The sequence below is a fragment of the Austrofundulus limnaeus genome, unplaced genomic scaffold (assembly GCF_001266775.1).
Source record: "Austrofundulus limnaeus strain Quisiro unplaced genomic scaffold, Austrofundulus_limnaeus-1.0 Scaffold104, whole genome shotgun sequence".
NCBI classification, from domain to species: Eukaryota; Metazoa; Chordata; class Actinopteri; order Cyprinodontiformes; family Rivulidae; genus Austrofundulus; species Austrofundulus limnaeus.
Window position 1 is genome coordinate 152,759 of NW_013952506.1, and position 21,535 is coordinate 174,293.

General features: G+C 38.8%; 4 protein-coding genes across 7 annotated transcripts in view; 2 read left to right on the forward strand and 2 right to left on the reverse strand.

The window, feature by feature from the left end:
- The window catches only part of clpxb (caseinolytic mitochondrial matrix peptidase chaperone subunit Xb), a 13,239-nt gene extending 6,580 nt beyond the window's left edge, over positions 1-6,659 (forward strand). The window contains exons 7-15 of one of the 2 annotated variants that reach the window (XM_014013577.1): positions 194-235; positions 1,365-1,541; positions 2,894-3,058; positions 3,533-3,621; positions 4,285-4,449; positions 4,532-4,831; positions 5,078-5,170; positions 5,256-5,362; positions 5,457-6,659. In XM_014013577.1, the coding sequence (XP_013869031.1) occupies positions 194-235; positions 1,365-1,541; positions 2,894-3,058; positions 3,533-3,621; positions 4,285-4,449; positions 4,532-4,831; positions 5,078-5,170; positions 5,256-5,362; positions 5,457-5,547 (1,229 nt within the window). In that variant the 3' untranslated portion in view covers positions 5,548-6,659. The remainder of the gene's footprint in view (positions 1-193; positions 236-1,364; positions 1,542-2,893; positions 3,059-3,532; positions 3,622-4,284; positions 4,450-4,531; positions 4,832-5,077; positions 5,171-5,255; positions 5,363-5,456) is intronic. The other variant, XM_014013578.1, reaches the window with a different exon arrangement.
- Positions 6,660-7,142: 483 nt separating this feature from the next.
- LOC106521150 (ubiquitin-associated protein 1-like) lies at positions 7,143-11,008 on the forward strand. The gene is made up of 6 exons (XM_014013581.1): positions 7,143-7,221; positions 7,312-7,440; positions 9,303-9,896; positions 9,989-10,159; positions 10,458-10,559; positions 10,635-11,008. The coding sequence occupies exons 1-6, from the start codon at positions 7,153-7,155 to the stop codon at positions 10,767-10,769; spliced, it is 1,200 nt and encodes a 399-aa protein (XP_013869035.1). The 5' UTR covers positions 7,143-7,152; the 3' UTR covers positions 10,770-11,008.
- On the reverse strand, positions 10,851-15,814 carry LOC106521149 (protein regulator of cytokinesis 1). 2 transcript variants are annotated; one of them, XM_014013579.1, is made up of 14 exons: positions 15,704-15,814; positions 15,259-15,391; positions 15,031-15,153; positions 14,313-14,546; positions 14,067-14,237; positions 13,831-13,980; positions 13,594-13,741; positions 13,373-13,509; positions 13,194-13,289; positions 12,665-12,811; positions 12,460-12,567; positions 12,280-12,387; positions 11,814-11,972; positions 10,851-11,217 (listed from the first exon to the last, which is right to left on the reverse strand). In XM_014013579.1, exons 1-14 carry the CDS (start codon positions 15,712-15,714, stop codon positions 11,146-11,148), a joined length of 1,797 nt encoding a protein of 598 aa, XP_013869033.1. In that variant the 5' UTR covers positions 15,715-15,814; the 3' UTR covers positions 10,851-11,145. The 2 variants fall into 2 exon arrangements, with proteins under 2 accessions (XP_013869033.1, XP_013869034.1); XM_014013580.1 differs by lacking the exon at positions 11,814-11,972.
- A 2,425-nt stretch (positions 15,815-18,239) lies between these two features.
- On the reverse strand, positions 18,240-21,510 carry spi1a (Spi-1 proto-oncogene a). Of its 2 annotated transcripts, none has more exons than XM_014013585.1 (5): positions 20,182-21,510; positions 19,745-19,838; positions 19,495-19,673; positions 18,910-19,072; positions 18,240-18,822 (listed from the first exon to the last, which is right to left on the reverse strand). In XM_014013585.1, the coding sequence occupies exons 1-5, from the start codon at positions 20,206-20,208 to the stop codon at positions 18,512-18,514; spliced, it is 774 nt and encodes a 257-aa protein (XP_013869039.1). In that variant the 5' UTR covers positions 20,209-21,510; the 3' UTR covers positions 18,240-18,511. The 2 variants fall into 2 exon arrangements, with proteins under 2 accessions (XP_013869039.1, XP_013869040.1); XM_014013586.1 differs by having other exon boundaries at positions 18,241-18,822; positions 18,910-19,039.
- Between the last annotated feature and the right edge of the window lie 25 nt (positions 21,511-21,535).

Sequence of the window (21,535 nt, forward strand, 5' to 3'; positions counted from 1 at the left end):
GGGCATAACGGTAGGGGAAACACTGGCCTTTATTATAATGGTTCTTGAATCATAATCTGTATTATTTGGCATTTGTTCAATAATCCGAACACAAAGATGTACAGACATCTTTTTAAGGAACTGCATAAATATTGTCAGAGTGATAATAATAAATGATAACATTGATTTAAGCACTTTGATCCTCTCCTTGTAGAGCTAGAGATGAGAAGACGAGAGGATGAATACAGATTCACAAGTAAGTGACTGACCTCCTTACAGTTATCTGACTGATTATTCTTTCTGTTATCAGCAGTGACGTAAAGTCACATCTAATCAGTACGGTTCTGTTTATGTTTTTTGAGTTGCACAAATGCCAAAATGTACAGACCACGGTGACTCCTCATTGGACCGTTCTGCCTCTTTTACTGAAATATACCTAGTAAATAAGAACTAACCCAGTTTCATTTTTGGGATTAATAAAGTCTCATTCAGTTTCACATTATTATATGATTATATTATATAGCCATTCTAAAATTAACATTGTAAAATGTACAGTCCAGAAGTCTGTCATTAGGTATTTTTTTAGTTTATTTTTAACCTTAATGTTTTTTAATTAATGTATGTTTTTTTTAACCATACTGTTTTTTAATTAATGCATGTTGTTTGTATGAAGAAACTAAATATTAATTGTGCTAAACTGGAACAGACTTGTAGTTGTGTGAGGGTGAGTTTCTTTTTGATTTACAGTAAGTTATTTGTGCGTTGAGGTTTGTTCTTGTACAATAATAGAGATAAGTGGCAGCAGTACTTGTAGGAGAACCTGCCTCCTACATTCTGTCAGCGTGATAATGATGATTTATACTTAACATACATCATTAGTTTTTTTCCCTGCATTTTTTAAGAAAACTACCAAACTAAACATGAAATTAGCCACTACGAGACCTTTATTCTTTCCAGCATGTCTTAGCTGAAAGTAAAATTTATTGGACACACTGAAAATACTCTACATCCCCATAATGCACCATTTTAAACATTATTTACAGCTCAGTGGCATTGCTGCTTTGTCACGCTTTGACCTTTTCTTTCAACCTTATGTAATCCAACATCTGGGTCAACTCATATGACCTTTGGGTTACGGGTCATCTCTACTGACCAGAAAAAAGGGTAACAAGGCAGCCCTTATCATCTGCATTCAAACTGTTGCTGTTTTCAACCGCACTGTGTCTTATAAACCCTGGCACTGACTATGCATGTATTTTTAGCTCCCCATACGTGGAAAATGTCACACTTACACATACCAGCATTAATGGATTACTTGTTTGTGCAACAGTGTCTCCGATATTTGAGGTGGAAATCTGTTTTGAGCATTGGGCTTGTTGTTGCAGAGCTGCTGCAGATCGCAGGGATCAGTCCTCATGGAAATGCTCTGGGAGCGAGCATGCAGCAGCAGGCGAGCCAGCAGCCGCTTCAGGAGAAGAGGGGTGGGGAGGTCCTGGACTGCTCGCACTCTGACATCAAACTGGAGAAGAGCAACATTATACTCCTCGGTCCGACTGGTTCAGGTTTGTGTCTTGTCAACTTTTTTCTGAGCGGTGTCTCTGCTGGCACGCCAAGTTTGTGGTTCGTTTGCAACAGAAATGGGTCAAAGCTTATTTAAAGGGTCAATATTATGTGTTTCTCAGGCATATATTTAAATACTATACATTAATAAAGTATCTATGTCACCTTTAGCTGTTATTAAAATGCTGTTTTTATGCTTAAATTGAAAATAAACTTAGCTTCTCATCACTTCCTCTTCTAAACGCCTTGAAATTGGCCTGTCTCTTTAAGAACCACCTTCCACTTCTGTCCCGTCCATTTCAGTGCGGGGGAGGGGAGGGCTGCCATGATGCAGTTTACTTGAGGTACACTTCGCTGCAGCATGCAGAACGGGGCGGTGACAGACCTTTCCGTCAGTCCCATACCTTATATGGAAATGGGACTATTGCATTCCGGAAATGAAGGTTGCTCCTTAAAGACGCGGGATTAAGAGAGCAAAGGAAGAAGAAAGGAAGAAGTTAGAGAGTTTCTTCTACTCACGTTGAAGTACTCAGAGCATTATTGATGAATTTCTTTTATCCACCTCCCCAAACACAGACCCTCAGGTTAACCTCACAGGTTTAATGCCTAAGGTTAGTTTGTTACTGTAATATAATATTAATATCCAAAAACAACAAAGATTTAATAAAGATTTGAAAATGAAAAAGGGACATACCACGTGACATAACACGTTGTGTAGCCATTTCCTTACTGTAATTTTTTTTTTATTAAACAACAAAGAACACACAAAATGATACAATGTACAAACAATAAGGCGTATTTCAAACAAACAAACAAACTTGCATAAAAGAGAAAAAGGATGGGTGCAAATAAAGATAAGAAATTCCTTACTGTAAAATTTGTATTTTTAATGTTGAAAGTGTTCGATAGAAAATAGTGTCACTAGCGCCCCCTTCATTTCCGGAATGCAATAGTCCCATTTCCATATAAGGTATGGGACTGACGGAAAGGTCTGTCACCGCCCCGTTCTGCATGCTGCAGCGAAGTGTACTTGGTTTACTTGGCATCTGAAAATACATTTCCTCCAAGGTATTTTTAAAAGGTGTATTTAATCTGCCAGGAGGAAGTTCGGCTTAAAGACACGTCCCAGAGGCGTTTCTGGTCCCCACCTGTCGTTTTGCTCCTCAGCATGGCTGCCAAAAAATGCTGCAGGATTTCTCAAACATGCATGAATGAGTCAGAGAAAGGCTTTGGGCTTGTTTTTTATGAGTATAACATTATAACATGATATAAAACTCAAAAAAGTTTATTTTTACATGATGCGTAAATGCTCCTTTATGCACCTTTAATTATAGTTTCTGTTTTTTTAAAACAGGAAAAACATTATTGGCACAAACACTGGCACGTTGTCTTGATGTTCCGTTTGCGATCTGCGACTGCACCACGCTGACTCAAGCTGGATACGTGGGAGAAGACATCGAGTCGGTCATCGCCAAACTTCTGCAAGATGCCAACTACTCAGTGGAGAAAGCACAGCAAGGTGGGCAGTCAGACAAGAATTAACAGCAGGGTCAGAACCATACGTTGAAGCAGAACCTGGAATAAACAATGAAATAAGGCCAGGAGTGTATAAATATGCTTTTGAGATCATTAAACAATGATAAGAATTGATGTAGTTTCCCGTCTTACTCCTACTTGAGCTTTATATTCTTAGGTCTGTCCTAAAAGGTACAAGTAGCAGAAGAAGGAAACCTAAAACTGAGTGAGCTGTGACCAACATTACTTAAACTTTAAAGCTTGCAGCTCTAAACAGGATGGTTTTAATACGATTAAAAATGGGAGCTGTTGTGCTCGAGCCAAAACATGTCAGTAAATTCAGTAAGACTTGTTTGTCCCGGCGTGACAGTTTGTTTAAAAAGAACGTATGTAATATATCTTCTTTAGAGGCAGGACTGTGTTTTGTGAAAGCAAGTCATTATTCCAACCACTGTTGTCCTCCTGTCTCCTGTTGCAGGTATTGTGTTCCTGGATGAGGTTGATAAGATTGGCAGTGTGCCTGGAATCCATCAGCTAAGAGATGTGGGCGGAGAGGGAGTTCAGCAGGTCAGTTTTTACCCTGATTGCCTTAAAAAAATCCCATGCAATATAAAATCGAAGGAGTTCACCTTCTGTGGTCATTCAGAGATTATTGTTTGATGTGCTGCTGGTAGAAAATATCTCTTTTTTTTGTTTATTTGCCAACAATGCATGACTGGATTTATTAATTTTAGCATTGTGCTTGACAAATAGGTATCCATTCTTTTTTTTATTTAGAATTTACTGTATGAATAATAAAATCTAATCTTATTGCATCCAAAGAACATCGAGCGTTTTAGTTACTGTCCGCTACTAAAAGCAATGAGGTTTTTGTTTGTCTGTTAGCAAAATATCTCATGCATCTGTGAACAGATTTTAATAAAACAGTCAGTCTGATTCCAGATGTTAGCCGCATCAATCAGATTCATGAATATTGAGCTAAAGTTTGGTGTAACTCGAGTCATACTCTGAGTACTAACAAATCTTGCATGAGATTGCCCGTAACATTTACAAGGTTTGACTAAACGATTACATTTCTCATCATAAGATGATCTTAGTCTAAAACTCTACTAATACCACTAATGAGCTTGTGTTTTAGCAGTGGTACATTGTGTTAAGCTTAAAATCTGGGGCAATACATTTAATTTAACTGATTTACCTAAAGTTGTGTTTTGTTTTGTTTTCTTTCAGGGTTTGCTGAAGCTCTTGGAGGGTACAATTGTCAATGTGCCTGAGAAAAACTCCAGGAAACTCCGAGGTGAAACGGTGCAGGTCGACACAACAAACATTCTGTTTGTTGCGTCCGGTGCCTTCAACGGCCTCGACAGGATCATCAGCAGAAGAAAAAATGAAAAGGTACGTTTAAACACACGTGCAGTGTCCCAAATGAACTCATTTCCTGCCTCACGAGGGATTCTCGTCCGTTTCATCTCTTCAGTATTTGGGTTTTGGAACTCCCTCGAACATGGGGAAAGGGCGGCGAGCGGCGGCGGCGGCGGACTTGGCCAACAGCAGCGGTGAGACGGACACGGTGGCAGAGATCGAGGAGAAGGACCGGCTGCTGAATCACGTGGAAGCCAGGGACCTGATTGAGTTCGGGATGATTCCAGAGTTTGTTGGTCGTCTTCCCGTCGTCGTTCCGCTGCACAGTTTGGATGAAGATACGCTGGTCCGGATCTTGACTGAACCACGTAATGCTGTGGTGCCGCAGTACCAGGCTCTGTTCAGCATGGATAAAGTAAGGATTTTGTTAGTTATTCAGTAATTCAAAATAAGCTGAATATTCAACACATAGCTTAACATATTTTTGCTCCTCTTACTAACTGATGTAACAAAAATAAGACTTTCACCAGAATGTTCTGATTTTTTTTTTTGTATTCCTGAAATCTGTTTTTTTTTTAAATAATGTAACAGTTAGCTCTACCTGTAAACTTTAATGTTTTACCTCCTTAAATTAAACATGTAAAATTCCTGTTTGTTTTAGTGCGAGCTCAATGTCTCCCAAGATGCTTTGAGAGCCATCGCCCGAATGGCTCTGGAGAGAAAAACTGGAGCTCGTGGACTCAGATCCATAATGGTTTGTTGTTTTACTTTTTATCCTTCTATTCCTTTAATGCATTAATTTTGCGTGTAAATGTTTATTTTTATGTTTCCACAAACAGGAGAAACTTCTCCTTGAGCCCATGTTTGAGGTGCCGCACTCAGACATCATTGCTGTTGAGCTTAACAAAGACGTGGTCCAGGGAAAATCAGAACCCAGATACGTCAGGTCCGCATCACCGAACGAGGACATTAATATTGTATTATTAGCCTGTAGTGTTGTGGTTTTTAAGTTTTAACCGGACCTTCATATTGAATTTCAGAACTCCAGCCAAGGAGTCGGCGGAGGAGGAGTACGACTCTGGCATCGAGGAGGAAAACTGGCCTCAGCAGGCAGACGCTGCGAACAACTGATCCACATTTCACCTGCAGACCACACGATCTAAAAATCATTAATTACCATGAACCTTTTTTGGACACCAAGCTTTGGTACTTTTTTTTTAAGCTACACCTGAAAAAATAAACTGTGGACACTGGTGAATATGTTTTCACCATGAACAAGTAAAGAGAGAGTAACAACCTTTCGGTCTCTTGTATCAAATAATTCTCTAGCGGTGCACTCGGTGTGGACCTTTTTTATGAAATATTTCAATCTCTGGGGATTGTTAACAGTTTATCTATATAAAGATAATGGAATTTTAATGATGAAGAAAAAGTATTTGTAGCTAGTTTGTACTCTCTTCTTTTGGTGATTGGTTGTACTGGCAAAGGAAGCAAATGGAAATAATGGGATCATACTGTACAGGGAGGGAGGGCGGAGCTTAGAACGTGTAGATGTTACCGTGTTAAGAAATGCCTTAAGTCACGAGGGCATGATATTCCATGAGCACATCAATATTTTGATGATTCTTTCTTTACCACCATTGTACTAATGGTGCTCCGAGTGAAATCTGTTGTAAATGTTCAGCTACACACAGGTAGTGTTTGTAAGCAGTTTATACGACTTGAGCTCTTCTTAAAAGGGCATATTGTGACAGATTAAAAACACACCAGCACACTAATCACATCAGATGAGAAAAATTAGCCTGAATGGTTATTTTAGTGTTCAGCTTCTTCATTTACCCCACTTTTTTCAGGGATGTTTTATTTACAGACCTCTGTTATGGGTTGATTCAAAAGGGGAGAATTAAGATTGTTTCTGTTTGAAGTGATTAATCCTCATGTTCTGATATAAATAAGTTTGATCACATCTTTGTTTGGAACTCCCTCTGAATTTGCATCGTTAAGCAAAAAAACATTCTCCACTCGTGCAGCGGTGGTCCCTCCATGCTGCTGTTTGTCCGTTCAGATTCAACTCTTGTTTTATTTTAAAATCTTATTTCTTTTTCCTTCTGTCAAGCTGCTGTTCCTCAGAGGTCTGTTACAGAATCTGTAGACTTTCCCGCTTCCAAAATAAGCTTGTGAGTCCTAAATTTATTGTGATTGTTTAAAAATATATAAATAAAATCTGTAAGTGGAAAGTTGAATGTGAAACTTGTCTCCATTCAGGACACGTTGGCTGTCTTGTGCCTCACTGTTGGGTTGTCTCCTTTATGTAATCAGCTAATCTCTGGAAAGTAGTGTGCTGTTCTCCGTTTCCTGATGCATCAGCATTTTTATAATCCCTGTGTCGGTGCACATGGAAATTACATAGTAAATGTAATTGCCTGTATTCGGATATTAAACATTGTAGTGGTCACGGTGGAATGAGCCGGTCTCACACTACAACATGAACAAAGAAGCTAGTGTTAATTAAACTTTAAACCATAAACTAAGCATGATGTTTCAAATTAGCATCACAGAAAAGGTGAAGAATAAGAAGCTTTAATAAAAGTTTGGTGCTACTCTGCTAAAAAAAAGTTTTAAAAACTTGACTTTATGGCAGCTCTTACAGTAATGGATTACAGCAGACGTCTGAGGAGGTAAACAAACTCCCAGATGATGTCAGAGGCTTAGTGATGAGTATTATCACGCACATTGATGTTTGTGTCAGTCATTTACTCCTGTCAGTTCAAGACGACTGGACCTGGACGTCAATATTACACAACGGTAGGAAATATTTTAAGGAATACGTGCAACTTCAAACCTATTTGCTCAGTTAGATTTTGCTGAGCACAGATTTCTCATCTGTGCACATAGGTGATGATGAACATTTTGGAGGATGTTCCTTTTCACACCCCTGTGGGTCCACTGGGGGTGGAGGTACAGCTTCTGACCTTACCGGAGATGCCGGCTCCAGACTGCCATCAGATCATGCAAGAAACTGAGGTTATATTTTTTCATAAATCATTTTGGGGCTTTATTTTAGAATTAGCTTGATCAAAATTGTGTTGTATAACTTACACATTCCTTATTTACCAGTTTCTTTACATCCATGTTTAATTGTTTGAAAATGAATCCAAAAAGTCCCAAGTTTTATTTTGATGTATAGTTAAAATCAGATGTTTACATACACATTTAAACATAGTACAAAAAAAGTAAGTAAATTTGTGTTTGTTGGATTATTTCTTTGTAATTCTAGGCAACAAATCTTGTAATTGGCCCCCGATTGGCAGCAACTGGGGGTACCAGAAGCTCAAAACAAGTGTCAATAATAAGATGTTTGTCAGTGGCAGAGATTTGTCAAAATTTTCATGTGTACAACCCACATACTCAACTCTACTGCTCATCCCACAAATGTATGTTCCTTACAAATGTGGCACTATTTAAAGTCAAATTAACAGACTTTCCAATAGTAAGATTTATTACCAAGAAGAGTTTTTACAAGAAGTCTACCAAATACAAAGTTGCTTACTTTTTCTGCTAAGTACACACACACACACACACAAATTTTTTTTTTATTTTTTGGCATGAAATCAGACTAAATTCCTGTTTTAGGTCGTTGAAGATTCCCCAAATTGTTTATTTTTCTTAAATGCCCGAAGAATTAGGTTATTATTTGGATTACTTTCTTTAAAGTCACAAGTTTACATACACAATTACTATGATTTTGAGGAATTTAGGAAAATCCAGATGATGTCATGGATTTGGAAGCTTTATAAATGTTAGTTGACAACATTTGAGTTAATTAGTAGCACGGCTGTGGATCCATTTTAAGGCCCAATTCCAACACTGCTTTTTTGCGAAATTATAGGAAAACATCTGAATATCTGGCTACTATATCCAGATGTTTGTGGGCAGTGTGTTAATCTGTTTAAAGTATACACATCATGGGAATGTCCTTTCATCCTACTGCTCAGTAGAGAGGTTCTGTGTTCCAGAGATGAACGTGTTTTGGTGCAGAATTAATGTATCAACCCCCAAAACACGTTCATCTCTGGAACACAGAAATGAACGTGTTCCAGAGATGAACGTGTTTTGGTGCAGAATTAACGTATCAACCCCCAAAACTGAAGAAAAAGACATTGTGAAGATGCTGAAGCTGGTAAGAGAATGATGATGATCATTGCGTTGGAAGAACCATGCAAACCTGGGGACACCATCCTGACTGAAAAGTACAAGGATAGTACCGGGCTGTTCATTATTCATTAATAGATGACATCATGAGGAAGGAACATCTAAATACCGAAGTTAAAGTTTGGGCATAAATGGGTCTTCCAATAAATAAATAAATAAATAAATAAATAAATAAATAAATAAAATAAATGGGTCTTCCAAATAGACAATGATCCAACCATACTGCCAATTAAAAATGTTTTAAGTTGGCTTAAAGACAATAAAGCCAATGTTTTGGAGTGTGCATTGCAAAGCACTGATCTACAACTAGTGGGAAACTTAGAGGCAGAGCTAAAAAGATGTGTGAACAAGATGATCTACAAACATGACTCAGGTGGGAAGAATGAGACAAAATTTCACCAAACTGTTGAGGAAGGATACGTTTGAGCCAAATTATACAGTTAGTTGCCAATCCCACCAATTACTAAGAAAGTCTGTGTAAAACTGTGACTTTGAAGAAGTAATGTAAATGTGAGGGAAGAAAAAATTAGGGGTTATTAACATCTGGTTTTCAACTTAGTCCAACTCTATTAATTGTATATTTGCTGGAAAATGTAAACAGATTCTTGCATATTAGTGACCCCCCTCAAGTTTGACTCGTCCCTAAATGAAAGGTAAATGCTGTGTTTGTGCAGTATGGGTTTAATCTGGAGAGATGGATTTTAATGGGGCAGCAGCCAGCCTCTCAGGCCCCATCCTGCCCCCCCTACTGGCTGATGTTCAGCAGTCCTCAGGAGACCCACAGGCTCAGGGACAGCAGTCTGTGGGGCCCTGGGCCTCGACCCCGCAGCCACAGCTTGAGTTCAGCAGACATCCACCCGTTGCACCGCCGCACTGTCAAGTTCCTCCTAACAGACTCTGATGAAGAGGAGGGCTCTTATGAGAATAAAGGGTCTTCAGCTGAAGGGCTACTCCACCGTGTCAACAGCAGAGAGCGGCCCAGGACCACTGCGTCCAGAGTCAAAGACATGCACCTTGGTTACTGCTCACATGGAAGCAAGCCTGATTTCTCTCCGCCCGTCCCAGGGTGCAGACCACCTCTGCGTGCCCTGGAGCAGCACAGGCCACAGCAGGCCAGCCCCAGGTCTCAGGGGCCAAAGAACAGCAAGAAGAGGCCAACTTTACTGAGCAGAAAGTTCTCCCAAAACACACCACCTGCTGGTCCGCCCAGGTCACAGCAGCAGAGACCCTCCTCTGCAGGACCAGCAGTCAAAAACCGCAGGAAGAAGGTATTTCTTTTCTAAGAATAAACACAAAAGGTTGAAAGTGTTCTTTTTAAATATCTTAAAAAGGTTTTTCATTTTTGTTTTTCCCTGATCAGATTCTAACAACTAGTGGCTCTCGTGGGGTTTTCTTTGACTCTGCAGCAGAGCTTCTGACAGCTCTGAGCCAGGAGGAGAGGGACTTACTAGAAACCATCACTGAGAGAGGATACCCGTTACGCACCGCTATTCTGGCTCTACAGAAAACTGGATATCAGAGTCCAGAAAAGGTGAGACTCCCTTGCTGGATATCCTAACCTGCAAGAGCCTATTTGCAGCGGTAAAGGAACAGTTCACTTTGTAGTGTGCTGCATAGACTTATTTTAAATATTTGTTTTGGATTTAGTATGAAAGGGTTGGTAGGGTAGCAAAAATATAAAAGAAAAATGTTCAATAATACTATTAGGTCACAACTCAAAGCATATTTGATAACTGAAAAGCATGTCAACTTAATTCTAATATTGAGTTACTTTTATACAGTACATTAATACACAGTACAGTCCTAAAACTGTCTTTTCTGTATTACAGGTCCTAAAATATCTGGTTTCCAGTGAGCGTCTCTGTCAGCTGGGCTATGATGAAGCACAAGTGGAAGAAGCTTTGGAGATGTTTCAGAACTGTGAGAGCAAGGTAATGCCAGCTCATGAGTTGTAATAAAGAGCACTGCAGTGATTTGGTCTAAACTTTGTGCACGTTGTGTTTTAGGCTGCTGAATTCCTGTGCCTGTTGACTCAGTTTAATGAAATGGGCTTCCAGCAAAGCGCGATCAAAGAGGTGCTGCTTGTTCATGAAAACCACCGGGAGCGAGCTCTGGAGGAACTCATGACCCGCATGGCTTAGAGAAACCAGAGATCAAATAAATGAGAGCTTAGATTTCTGACAAAGCCAAGCAGCAAGAATCAACAACATTCAGGTTTCTGATCAATGTTTGCTTAAATGTTTATTAACAGACTGATTTAAAAGCATAAAACAATTTAATTTTACTTTTACTCCAGCTTGAGAAAGAAAAGCACAGTACGTAATGTACTTAAGTTCTTTAAAACACTTGTTTAAAAAATGAACCCACATGGGGAAAAAAAGGTTGTAATAAAAATGCAACAGCCCAAGAATCAAATATTTACAGCATAGATGAAAAATAGTTACAGAAGTAAGGCAGGAATAGTCTTAAACAACAGGAGTAAAATCAGAAATAAAGACATTTTCACCAGAAGCGTCGTCAGTGATGACTGACGGTGGAGTTCAGCAGTCCAGGTGTCGCATTTGATTTGGAGGCTTTTGTAAGCTCTTTCTGTGAAGGAAAGTCAAAATTAATCCGTGCATAAAATACATTTCAGTAAATCATCCACCTCTAACTGATGTGTAATATAAATAAATGTGTTTAAATGTGCGAGTGAAAAGAAACTCAAATGTTTGTCAGATATGTAGTTAAAAAAAGGACTTTTATTCTGTAGCTGATGTTTCACTCTCATCTGCAAAACTATGAATTTTAAAAATGCCTGAAGTTCCAAGGTTTAAAATCCACTGTTTTAACTGGTGTGATTTTCTGCATCATTAGTTTTTAAATGCAGATCAGTCTACAGACATTTGTTTAATTCAGTGTTTACTTTCTTGCCGCTTCTTTAAAAAAAAAAAAAAAGTATGAAGCACATCTGTCATAACTAAGAAAAAAATACTTCACTTCATATTATAATCAGACATTTTAAAAATAAATCACTGTCAGAATATTCAGGTGTTCATCTGTTTGGGTATTTCATACTTGATTCATACCCAAAAAGTAAGTAAGTAAGTAAGTAAGTGAGTGAGTAAATAAATAAATATATATAGATTTTTTTTACTCTAACAGTTTTATGTAGTTGAGGACTAGACATGAAAAACTCAGTGTACCGCAAAATCTGTATAGGAGCCAGCAACAGAGTTAAAGGTGAGATCCTGAGATTTTGGTGTTCCACAGGGAGTGTTTCTGTTAATGTGAGAGATGTTCTCCTTGTTCCGCTCTAATGCTCGGGGCATCTTTCCACATCCTGGAGTCCGCAGACCAACACCCTACAAGAAGATTAACTAGAGTGATTTTGTTCTTTTTTCCTTTTAAAAAAGGTCTTACATAAAAATATATCTACACTGAAAAGACGAATAAATACAAACACCATTCTGTGAACTAATCTAAAACTGTTGATTTCTCAAGGCATAGCGCTTTGGATAATTTCAGGAGTTATTTCCAAGATTTGCTACAAATCAGGGATTTACTGGAGTCAATCATTTACAAGAGCCAACAAATATAACAAATGAGTTTCTATTCTTCTTCTGCCACCAAAATTTCAAGTTTAAAAACAACAAAAATCCACGAGCATACCTTGTTGGCAGACAGGGGGGGTTTCTGCAGATAGGAATGACACATGGTTCCACCGAGGCCTGAACCGAGGAAGCTGTTTGGTGTGGTGACAGTCGAGGTGCCATTTAACTAAAACAGGAGAGAAAAAGTTTGTTACCTGCATGTTTGACCAGTCGTTCTTATAATCAGAACTGATCTCACCTTTCTTAGTTTGGAGCTTGATGGAGTTCCTGGCATTCGTCTTTTCGATGGCGTTTTTGTTGTTCCGTAAAACATTTCTTCCTGTGTTTGTCTAGTTTTCTTTAGTTGCTATGTCAAACAAAAATAATAATAAAGTCTAACAGTGCTTTAAAGAAATAAAATAAAAATCAGGAATATTGAGTCGTTTCTGAAAACCAAAACTTACTCGTTCAAGTTTTTCCCGCTCCTTTTCCTCGTGGTGCGTCTCCCACTGCTGCTTCACGTATTCAAGAAACTTCTGTCCGTTCACCAGGAACTCTCTGTTGTGCTCCTGCTCCCAAGCTTCGACCTGGGACTTCAGACTCTTCTCCAACTAAAGAAAAATATATTTATAAAAAACAAACCATCTCTTTAAGAAGCACCTTCTGTTTCTGACACTCCCACTTCAGCATATCTTCACAACAATGCTTTAGGGGAGGGGAGCTCAGCTGCAGACTGAGCACCAGGTTGGAGCTTTGTACCATTAAGCATTAAGGCAGCTCCACAGGAGATTCAAGGACTTCTCAAACATGCATGAATGAGTCAAAGCAACACAGTATGTGTTTGATGAGGAAACAACATTAACCTTTATATTTGCTAATTTATCTAACTTATATATATATATATATATATATATCTTTAACAAATGCTGCACATATTTTATATTCTGACTGAGGAGATGACATGCACATACATATTTAGATAAGTTCAAGTACCTTGGGCAAACTTTTATGCAGATCAGCTCTTTGCTTCTCCTCTTTCAGAAGGTTCCCTCCTCTGTTGTTGAACCTTGAAGGATCATTAGCCTTTTTCTGAAATGAAAATAAGTTTATGAAACATCTTTTGTTCTCCACAAAATGAGATGTTTTCTCAGATTTGTGACTGTAGTGCTCACCTCAAGCTCCAAATACAAGCTCCAAGTCTCCTGCCATTTTGTGACTCCCTCAAAGAGTTCCTTGTGGTCCTCGTAATATTTCTTCAGGCTCTTGGCCTCACTCTCATGCAGATTGAGGAGCTCCTCAGTGAAATCATCTGTAAAATGGGCAAAAACACAATAAATCCCTGATTGCAGCCAATATTCAAAACTACAGGATTCATAAATTAGACATATTTTACCATCATGAAATGATACAAAAGCTTCCCGCTGCTCACTGCTGTAGAAACATTTGTTCCACAACAGAGTGATTTCTGCTCTGATGGCCTCGGTGAAGGTTCTCATGCTCTGCCTTTTCAGCACCTCTAGACGCTGGAGCTCTGTCTGCAGCTGAAAATATGTGATCGGATGATGATGATGTTCAGAGAAGAAACATGCTGAGATTACTCATTCATTGTGACAAGGGGGAGATTTCTTACTGCTTCAAGGTTTTTCTTTTTTGAGTTGACCATGTGCTCAGAGAAGGCTGCCTGCTCCTCCTGAGGAATCTGAAGTCTCTCCCACAGCTCCTGGATCTTGGTGCGGAAACCTGAACAAAGCTGCTCGTTCTCAGCCTTGCGCTCTTGCAACTGAAAGACAACACAAAATCAAATAACTTGCATGGTGCAAAAACCTCTCGACTTCAGATTAGCCGGTGCGTTTTCAAAAACCTGACCCGGCTGAGGAGAAGTTTAAGATTCGAAATGTTGTCATCTGACAGGCAAAAATCCTCGTCGTCCTCGCAGGCCACGTCCATTTCAAAACTGGTTTCTGGCTGCTGCTCCAGGTCACTCATGCAAGCGAGGATCTCCTTTCTGATGCTCATAAATTCACCGTGACGACGCTCCTGAACAGACGAGACGGATTAAAAACCTCAAATAAAAACACAAAAGCAAATCGTTAGAGAGTCCTCCATTAGCACCTTCTCTTTGGTGAGATTGTTGATGTAGGAGTGAAAGCTCTCGAGCTGCTCTGCTGATGGGACCACACTCTTGTCAATGCTAAAGGGAGTGGTGCACATAATGTCACACAGATCGTGGTCTTTGTCAATAAGGTCTTTCAGTGCCTCCAGCCTTTGTTGCTTTTGTTTTTCCAACGTCTCCAGGCAGATCCGGCTGTCCTTCTCCAGCTGCAGAATAGAGATGCCTTCTTCCTCCTGTGCAGAAACATCTAAATTTAATGAATCTAACAAATGCAACCTTTGCTGCTGTCTTGCCTTTTTATTATTAGACTATATTTGATAGGATAAAAATAATATCCTGGACCCTAAAATCAGATCCAGGATAATTTGTTAGAACATCTTGCTTTTGCTTTATGTTCAGATTTGTGTGAAATGGATGACTCAGTGCTTAACTTATGGAGAAAAAAAAACAGCCACACAAATGAATGCTTGCTCCTCAAATAATCTTTGATTTAAGAGTGTCCAGCTGTCTTCTATTCAAGCACTCAGGGTTCCTTCAGGACATTTTGAAGACCGTATGTGTGAAATGTACTTCAGTAGGTTATTTTTTTTATATAAACAGATCTTGTTTCAGATTTTATTTTAAACTTGAGTGGAGATAAAAAGTTTTAACCTTGAATTGCTTTGACACCAAAAAGTGTTGAAATGCAACTTCTTTTCATCTTAAATGTCATCGTACCTTGAAGGGAGGCCGATGCAGTTCTTTGCACAAAATAGCAAGTTCTTTGCGGCATTTCTCTATGTTGTTAAGCAGCTGCCTCTTGAGCGCCTTCTCTTCTTCAATCATCAAGTCCAGCAAACTCTGCAGGGGAAAAAAAGTACAGAAGGTGAAGTAGTGTTGTTATGCTGCTAGACCAAAACAGCAACAACAGCAAAATAACAGATTTATTAGAAATGCACGACTCACTTTAACATGTTTATGAACTTCACCGGTTCTCTTAACACGCTGCTCTTCTGGGATCCCGATTTCATCCCAGATATCCTGCAGCTTGACCAGGGCCTTGTTTAGATAGGCAACAGACTCTGCTGCGTGGACTTCACTGTAAGGAATGAAAAAATAACTTTCAAACAAGCCAGGTGAAGCCATGAACGGTGAAGAGAGGGGAGCAACAAGCGCCTGTTAGACGCTTATTTTCTTTACGTAACGTAAGAACTAATACAAAACTACTTTCACGTCCAGAACACAATGAATTATTAAAATAAATAAATGCTATTTAATTTTAACCCATAGTTCATTTGCTCGCCCTGTAACCGCGTGAATGCTAACACGAACAGTTCCATTTCTAAAATCAATCGGGGTATCAAAGTGTACAGCAGAGTTGAACAAACGATTAAAAATGTCGGGTACTTACCTCAGTCTCATGTCGCCACTGTAGATATCTACAAATATTAATCAACAATCCCTTAGAAAGTCAGTAGGGTGAACCCCGAGCGACTGCAGTAGTTTGAATAACCGTTTGTTGGTTGAATTTAAACTTTATAACGAAACAACACCTGAACGCTGATTGGCTCGTTCTGCTGTCGTCAGCGGAAGTTTTTTTTTCAGACCTACAAAGTTACGGAAGATAGCGCCCCCATCAGGATTGGAGTGTGTAACGAAGAAGGACAAGAATCTTCTTCTTAGTAGCTACACACTTTTTATGACTTCAATTAAATAAATAAATAAATAAATAAATAAATAAATAAATAAATAAATAAATGTGGTTAGCAATTTCACAGCACCTGATTCTGTGTAAATTCATGCAGTTTTGCTTTCCTTACTAATATTTTTTAACCTAATATACTATAAAACATGTTAATTTAGGTAGTTTTCAGTCCAAAAATGAAGAACAAAATAAATAAATATATAAAATATATAAATAAAACATGTACAGTTGATGAACACTATTCAAAAATCATGTATTTAAGAAATAAAAAAAGAAAAGCTCTGACACATTAGTTGTGATATAATACAATTTTATGTGTAAAACGTGGATGTTTTTATAGATTAAACAAAAAAAGCAACAGGTTGCTGGAAACAAAGTGCCTAATCAAAATAATTATTTTTTACTAAGTTGTGTGTCCACACAAACCTTTGGTCTGACTAAACAGCAAAAAATAAATAAATAAATAAATAAATAAATAAAATAAAACATTCCTCTTGAAACGGTTAATAATTTTTTAGGCCAGGCCCTTCTTCTTTTTATTCTCCACTTGAACATTTTCCACATTTATTTTTTAATGTACACAACAAAAGCCTGTCATGATCAGCTACAAGGACAGGAGTGAAAATGGTATTTTTTTAATAGCAGCCCACATCTGAAAAAAAGTAGTTGTTGTGGACTTCCAGAAATTTATAAGGCTTAAAAAAGACCACTTTCAAAGATTTTAAGAAAGCTGCCACTTAAAAAAGTGAGGAATACCCTAAACCCTTTATGTTAAATGAGACCAGTATTGTTTATTCTCAGAAAAAATAATATTTTCATTCATTCCCAGCATTACTACAATGATTTTGTCTTTTCTAATATCGGTCATGTCTCTGACCCAGTTCTCTTACCATCATTACATTGCCTACATGTTCAGATACATTCTACCTTCACCTTTGCTTACTGGAATCTGTGGTTTGTTTTGTCAAAATACACAATTACCCAATTCCTCTTTTTGCTCTTGTTCCCTGTATGCAGAATGTAATCTGTGTCATTTTAGGACTCTTTGAATGACAAACACTCACTGGCCACTTTATTAGCTGGTACTGGGTTTGCCCCTCTTTTGGCCTTTACTATTGCTTTGATTCTTTGTAGCACAGATTCAACAAGGTGTTTCCCTGAGATTTTGGTCCATACATGATGGCATTGTTCTGCCACTCCAGATTTATCAGTTGCTCATTCATGATGTGAGTTTCCTGTTTCACCACACCCCAAAGGGGTCAGCGGGACAGAGACTGAGTGTGAAGATCACTGGAGTTTGGTGAATGCAGACTCATCTTGTCCGTTTTTAGTGTGTGAACTGCAGCTTCAGTTTTGGCACTCGGTGTGGTCTTCTGCTCTTAAGCCCACTTTTTGAGCATGTTCAATGGTGGTACTCTGTTGTTGTGATGAGGGGTTATGAGTGGTTACTCTTCTCTGACATCCAACATCAGCAAAGTTTTCTTTGTCCACCTATTTTGTCTTTTTTTGGACCAATCTCTTTAAGCCCTAGAGATGGTTGTGGATGAAAACCTCAGTAGATCGACAGTTTTTGAAATACTCAGACCAGGTGGTATGGCATCAATGAGCGCAATGTGTTCACGTCCACTCAAATGCCCTTTCTTCCCTGTTCAAATGCTCGATATGAGCTTCAGTCAGTCTCTTCACCATGTATCTCTAAAGGCTTTAAGTTGCTACCATGTGATTTGCTATTTCAACAAGTAATTGACCAGGTGTAATTATAAAAGTGCTCAGTAAGTTTTAAGTTAAAAATGTTCTCAAAAGGTAAATTTAAGCATGTCTTTCACAGAATGCTGCAAAGCCTTTTCATCTTTTCTCCCAAAGCTTCCCGTCCTCTGGAATATATCTTCCCAGGTGTTCACCAAGCCCAGCAGATGTAGTTATGAAGTCAGGAAACATGTTTAATGTATTCTCAGAGGTACGGACTCTCTCCACTTCACAATCTGCTTGCAGCTGCAGTTCCAAGCCAAAACTTGTGTTTCATCTCCGCACAAAGTTTATAGTGGAATTTTCTATTCCAGTGATGCATTAAATAGGATCCTACAGCTGCTCGGTCCCTGCCGTACTCCACTGCGCGTGGGTGTAACATCGTTACACTTAAATCTGCCTCTGCTATTTCCTTCCTTTCATTATTTCAACAAGGGGCTCGAACAACACAGCGTTGTGTTTTTGGAGCTGTAATTTCAAGCCCTGCCAATCAGAAGCCATGCTCACAAACATGCTTTGAGTTTGACGATTTCATTTATTTCAGTAATTTGAAGAAAACACCAAACTTCATATATTATTTACATATTTAGAAAAGTACGAGTGTGTCTTTGGTTAATTCTTGCACAATAACACCCATATTTGAGTGGATGTTTAAAAAAAAGGGCGCAGCCACATCAAAAATAAATAAACCAGGAAATTCTGAGAAAAATTGAGACAAACTTGTAAATCTACAAGCAGGTTGAGTAACCAGGGCTTTTCTTTTCCTCATCAGTAATGATAATGACGGTAGTTGAGGTTGTTCAGCACCTCCTCACTGAACTGGTAGGTGAGCTTCTTCTTCACTTTTTTGATCTCCCCCGTTTTTCCATAGTTCCTCAGAGCCCGGGCCATTTTCTGGTAGGTCATTTTTTTGCGGTTACCTTTCTTGTTACCCCAGTGGGTCGCCAGAGCTTCTTTGTATTTGGTGGAGAACTGGAAGATGCCCTTGTCCTGGTCCACCCACCAGATGCTCTCGCTCATGTCGCCCTTTCTGAGCAGCTCCAGGAGGAACTGGTACAGGCGGATTTTCTTCTTGTTGCCTTAGAAAAAGAAAAACACGACATTTATCAGAGCTGCTTTTGTCAGTTTATCTTTTTTTATTTTCAGGGTTTTGTGGAAATGCTCACTTGTGTCTTTCCTGAAGGAATAGCTGTAGTCGTCCAACTCGTCCTCCCCCTCTGAGACCTGTAGCGGGGGGCTGACGGCCCTGTGGTCTTCCTCTGAGTAGTAACGCCCAGGTGAGGCCGAGGCCGGGTACTGGTAGCACAGGGATGGGGTGTAATATGGGATCTTTAGGGGAAATTTAAAGCAAGCCATAACTTGTTTTTTTTTCTCTCCAGTTGTTTTGTAATAACTTGCTGCTTGACTCTTTTTTAAACTCTTTTTTTAGTTTAAACACTGCCATTGTATTAAAAGAGGAAGTTGCTCATCCAAAATAGCCTTCAACGTTCTGCAACACCTCATGGTGTCTATGACATTTCAGAAAAAAATATCCCAGTGTTTCCACATCAAGCATTTGTTTTAAAATGATCTGAATCTCTGTTTTTCTCATTAAAACAGTTTCTGAATAGATTGTCAAAAATGTTTGCAACAAAAGCTGAGGTTATGGAGGGTGAGATCACATTAATCTTTTTCTTTTATTACTTACACAACCCTCTTTGTTCTTTCATGTTCATGTTCGCAAATCGTGTTCGTGAATCTCATGGACTCACCTGTGATGTCAGGGAGAGCGGAGCGAGTGGGGGGTCCAGGTGGAGGTGCAGGGAGTCGTAGCGGAAAGGCTGGATGAGCTGCTGAGGGGACACAGCCTGCAGCTCCGTCAGGTGATTCACGGGGGAATTCTCAAAGTCTGGTGGCTGGACCCGATCAGAGTGGAAGGCCCATCTGTGGTCTGAGATTAGACATACATTTAACCCTTTTACTGACCTTCTTCTTTTTTTTTCCTGCTGAAGTTGTGCTCACCTTCATAAATCTCCCCCACACCACTCAGGTAGGGGTACAGATCCACAGGCGGCCGATAACTCTCAGGCTCATGTGAAATAATTTCCTCTGATGCCTGTGAGAGCAAGAAATTATATAATTTTTCTTCTTAAACTTACATTTATGTTTCTCTAAAACTTATAAAACTTTGTGATATATCAAAAAAAAAAAAAAAACAACATTTCAGTTGATTGAAACAGCAAAAACAATGGCTTAAACCATCCAGGTGGGTTTGGGTTAAGAGTTAAGATCCAATAAACTTAGTTTTGTTAAACAAACATCATGCTCAGGTCCTCTGTACTAAAACACAAATCTCTCAGTGTCCTAATGTTTCAGTAAAATGAAATGTCACAAACTCTGATCAAAGATTAGTCTCTTTGTCTGAGATCACATAAAAATAAACAAAGGGTAGCACTTACAGACGCCATGACAAAACCATCCATCATGTGAACACGGCAGCATGAGAGTCTCAACTTTTAAAGCTATAAGTAAAGTTTTTTCTCTCCTGTTGCTTCACTGAAAAACACGCATTGTCAACCTCAGCAGACAAATGGGAACTGAAAGTGAGAAATCAGCTAAGCTGGACTTCATGCAGTCTCCATTCATGTCACCCAGTTATGATCAGCTAGTTCCTGATGGCCAGTATTGACATTTACGTGTGTTTCCTGCATGTCACAGATGCCATATGTTTGGATGACAGCAAACTGCAGCATGGTTTAAAAATATTTGTGAAAAAAGTTGCCTTCTGATTGTTTAATAGAGAGCTGTTAATATATTATAAACAATGCCCTGTGGGTGCTTTAGTCTTCCCTGTTTTCAGCTCAAACATGATCTTATTACACTTTAATCAACTGATGGTGGCCCTAAAGGAGCAGAAAAGCAGTATTCATCAAAATCTGCTACATGCAGCATAAAATGATTGGATTTTTTTACATTTATAAATGCCACACAGTTTCTATTGTAACAAATGCATGTGATTAATTTATTTAGGATTATTTTTTTGTTTTTTAATGTTTTAGATTCTTTGCACTGGAGCTGAAACCAAAAGTGAAGTTTGGAATCTGGATTGTTCCTCTTTTAGTCTGACATTCTGGTTTGAGAGAGGAAGTACCGAGCATGAGAATGAAACCAGTGAAAACATGACTGAAATGGCCTGCCTGCACTTTTAGGTTGTTTTTGATACAAAAACCGGTTTCCAAGCAAGTTCAGATGAAATAGGAATAAAAATAAATGTTTGAATAATCCTGACTCGACTGAACACATTTTCATTAAAGGTGGTATGTTAGGCTTTTATCTATATAAAAGCCTAACATAGCCTCTTTCAATTCTATTGAATTAATAAAGAATAAGCAAAACACATCTGAAAAGATAAACTGACATCAGATCAGTCACACACTATGAGCACCAGGGAAACTTTCAAAACTAAAAAAATGATGAGAAAGTAACTGTTTTGTTGAAAAAAAAATGCATGGAAGACCTGTTTTGAGAATGACGTGACATTTCTAATGAATTTGGAATTTTATCATCTGAAACCACCTTCAAACATTCAGAACAGGATTTGTGAACAGATAACGTCACTGGAAACAAACATCAGAGGAATTAAAGGGGAAACGACCGGTTCAGCTCAGCTAAAACTGCAGTTATCACTTCAACCACAAATACAAGCTAAGAGTTGGTCAGAAATCCATCCATCCATCCATCCATCCATCCATCCATCCATCCATCCATCCATCCATCCATCCATCCATCCATCCATCCATCCATCCATCCATC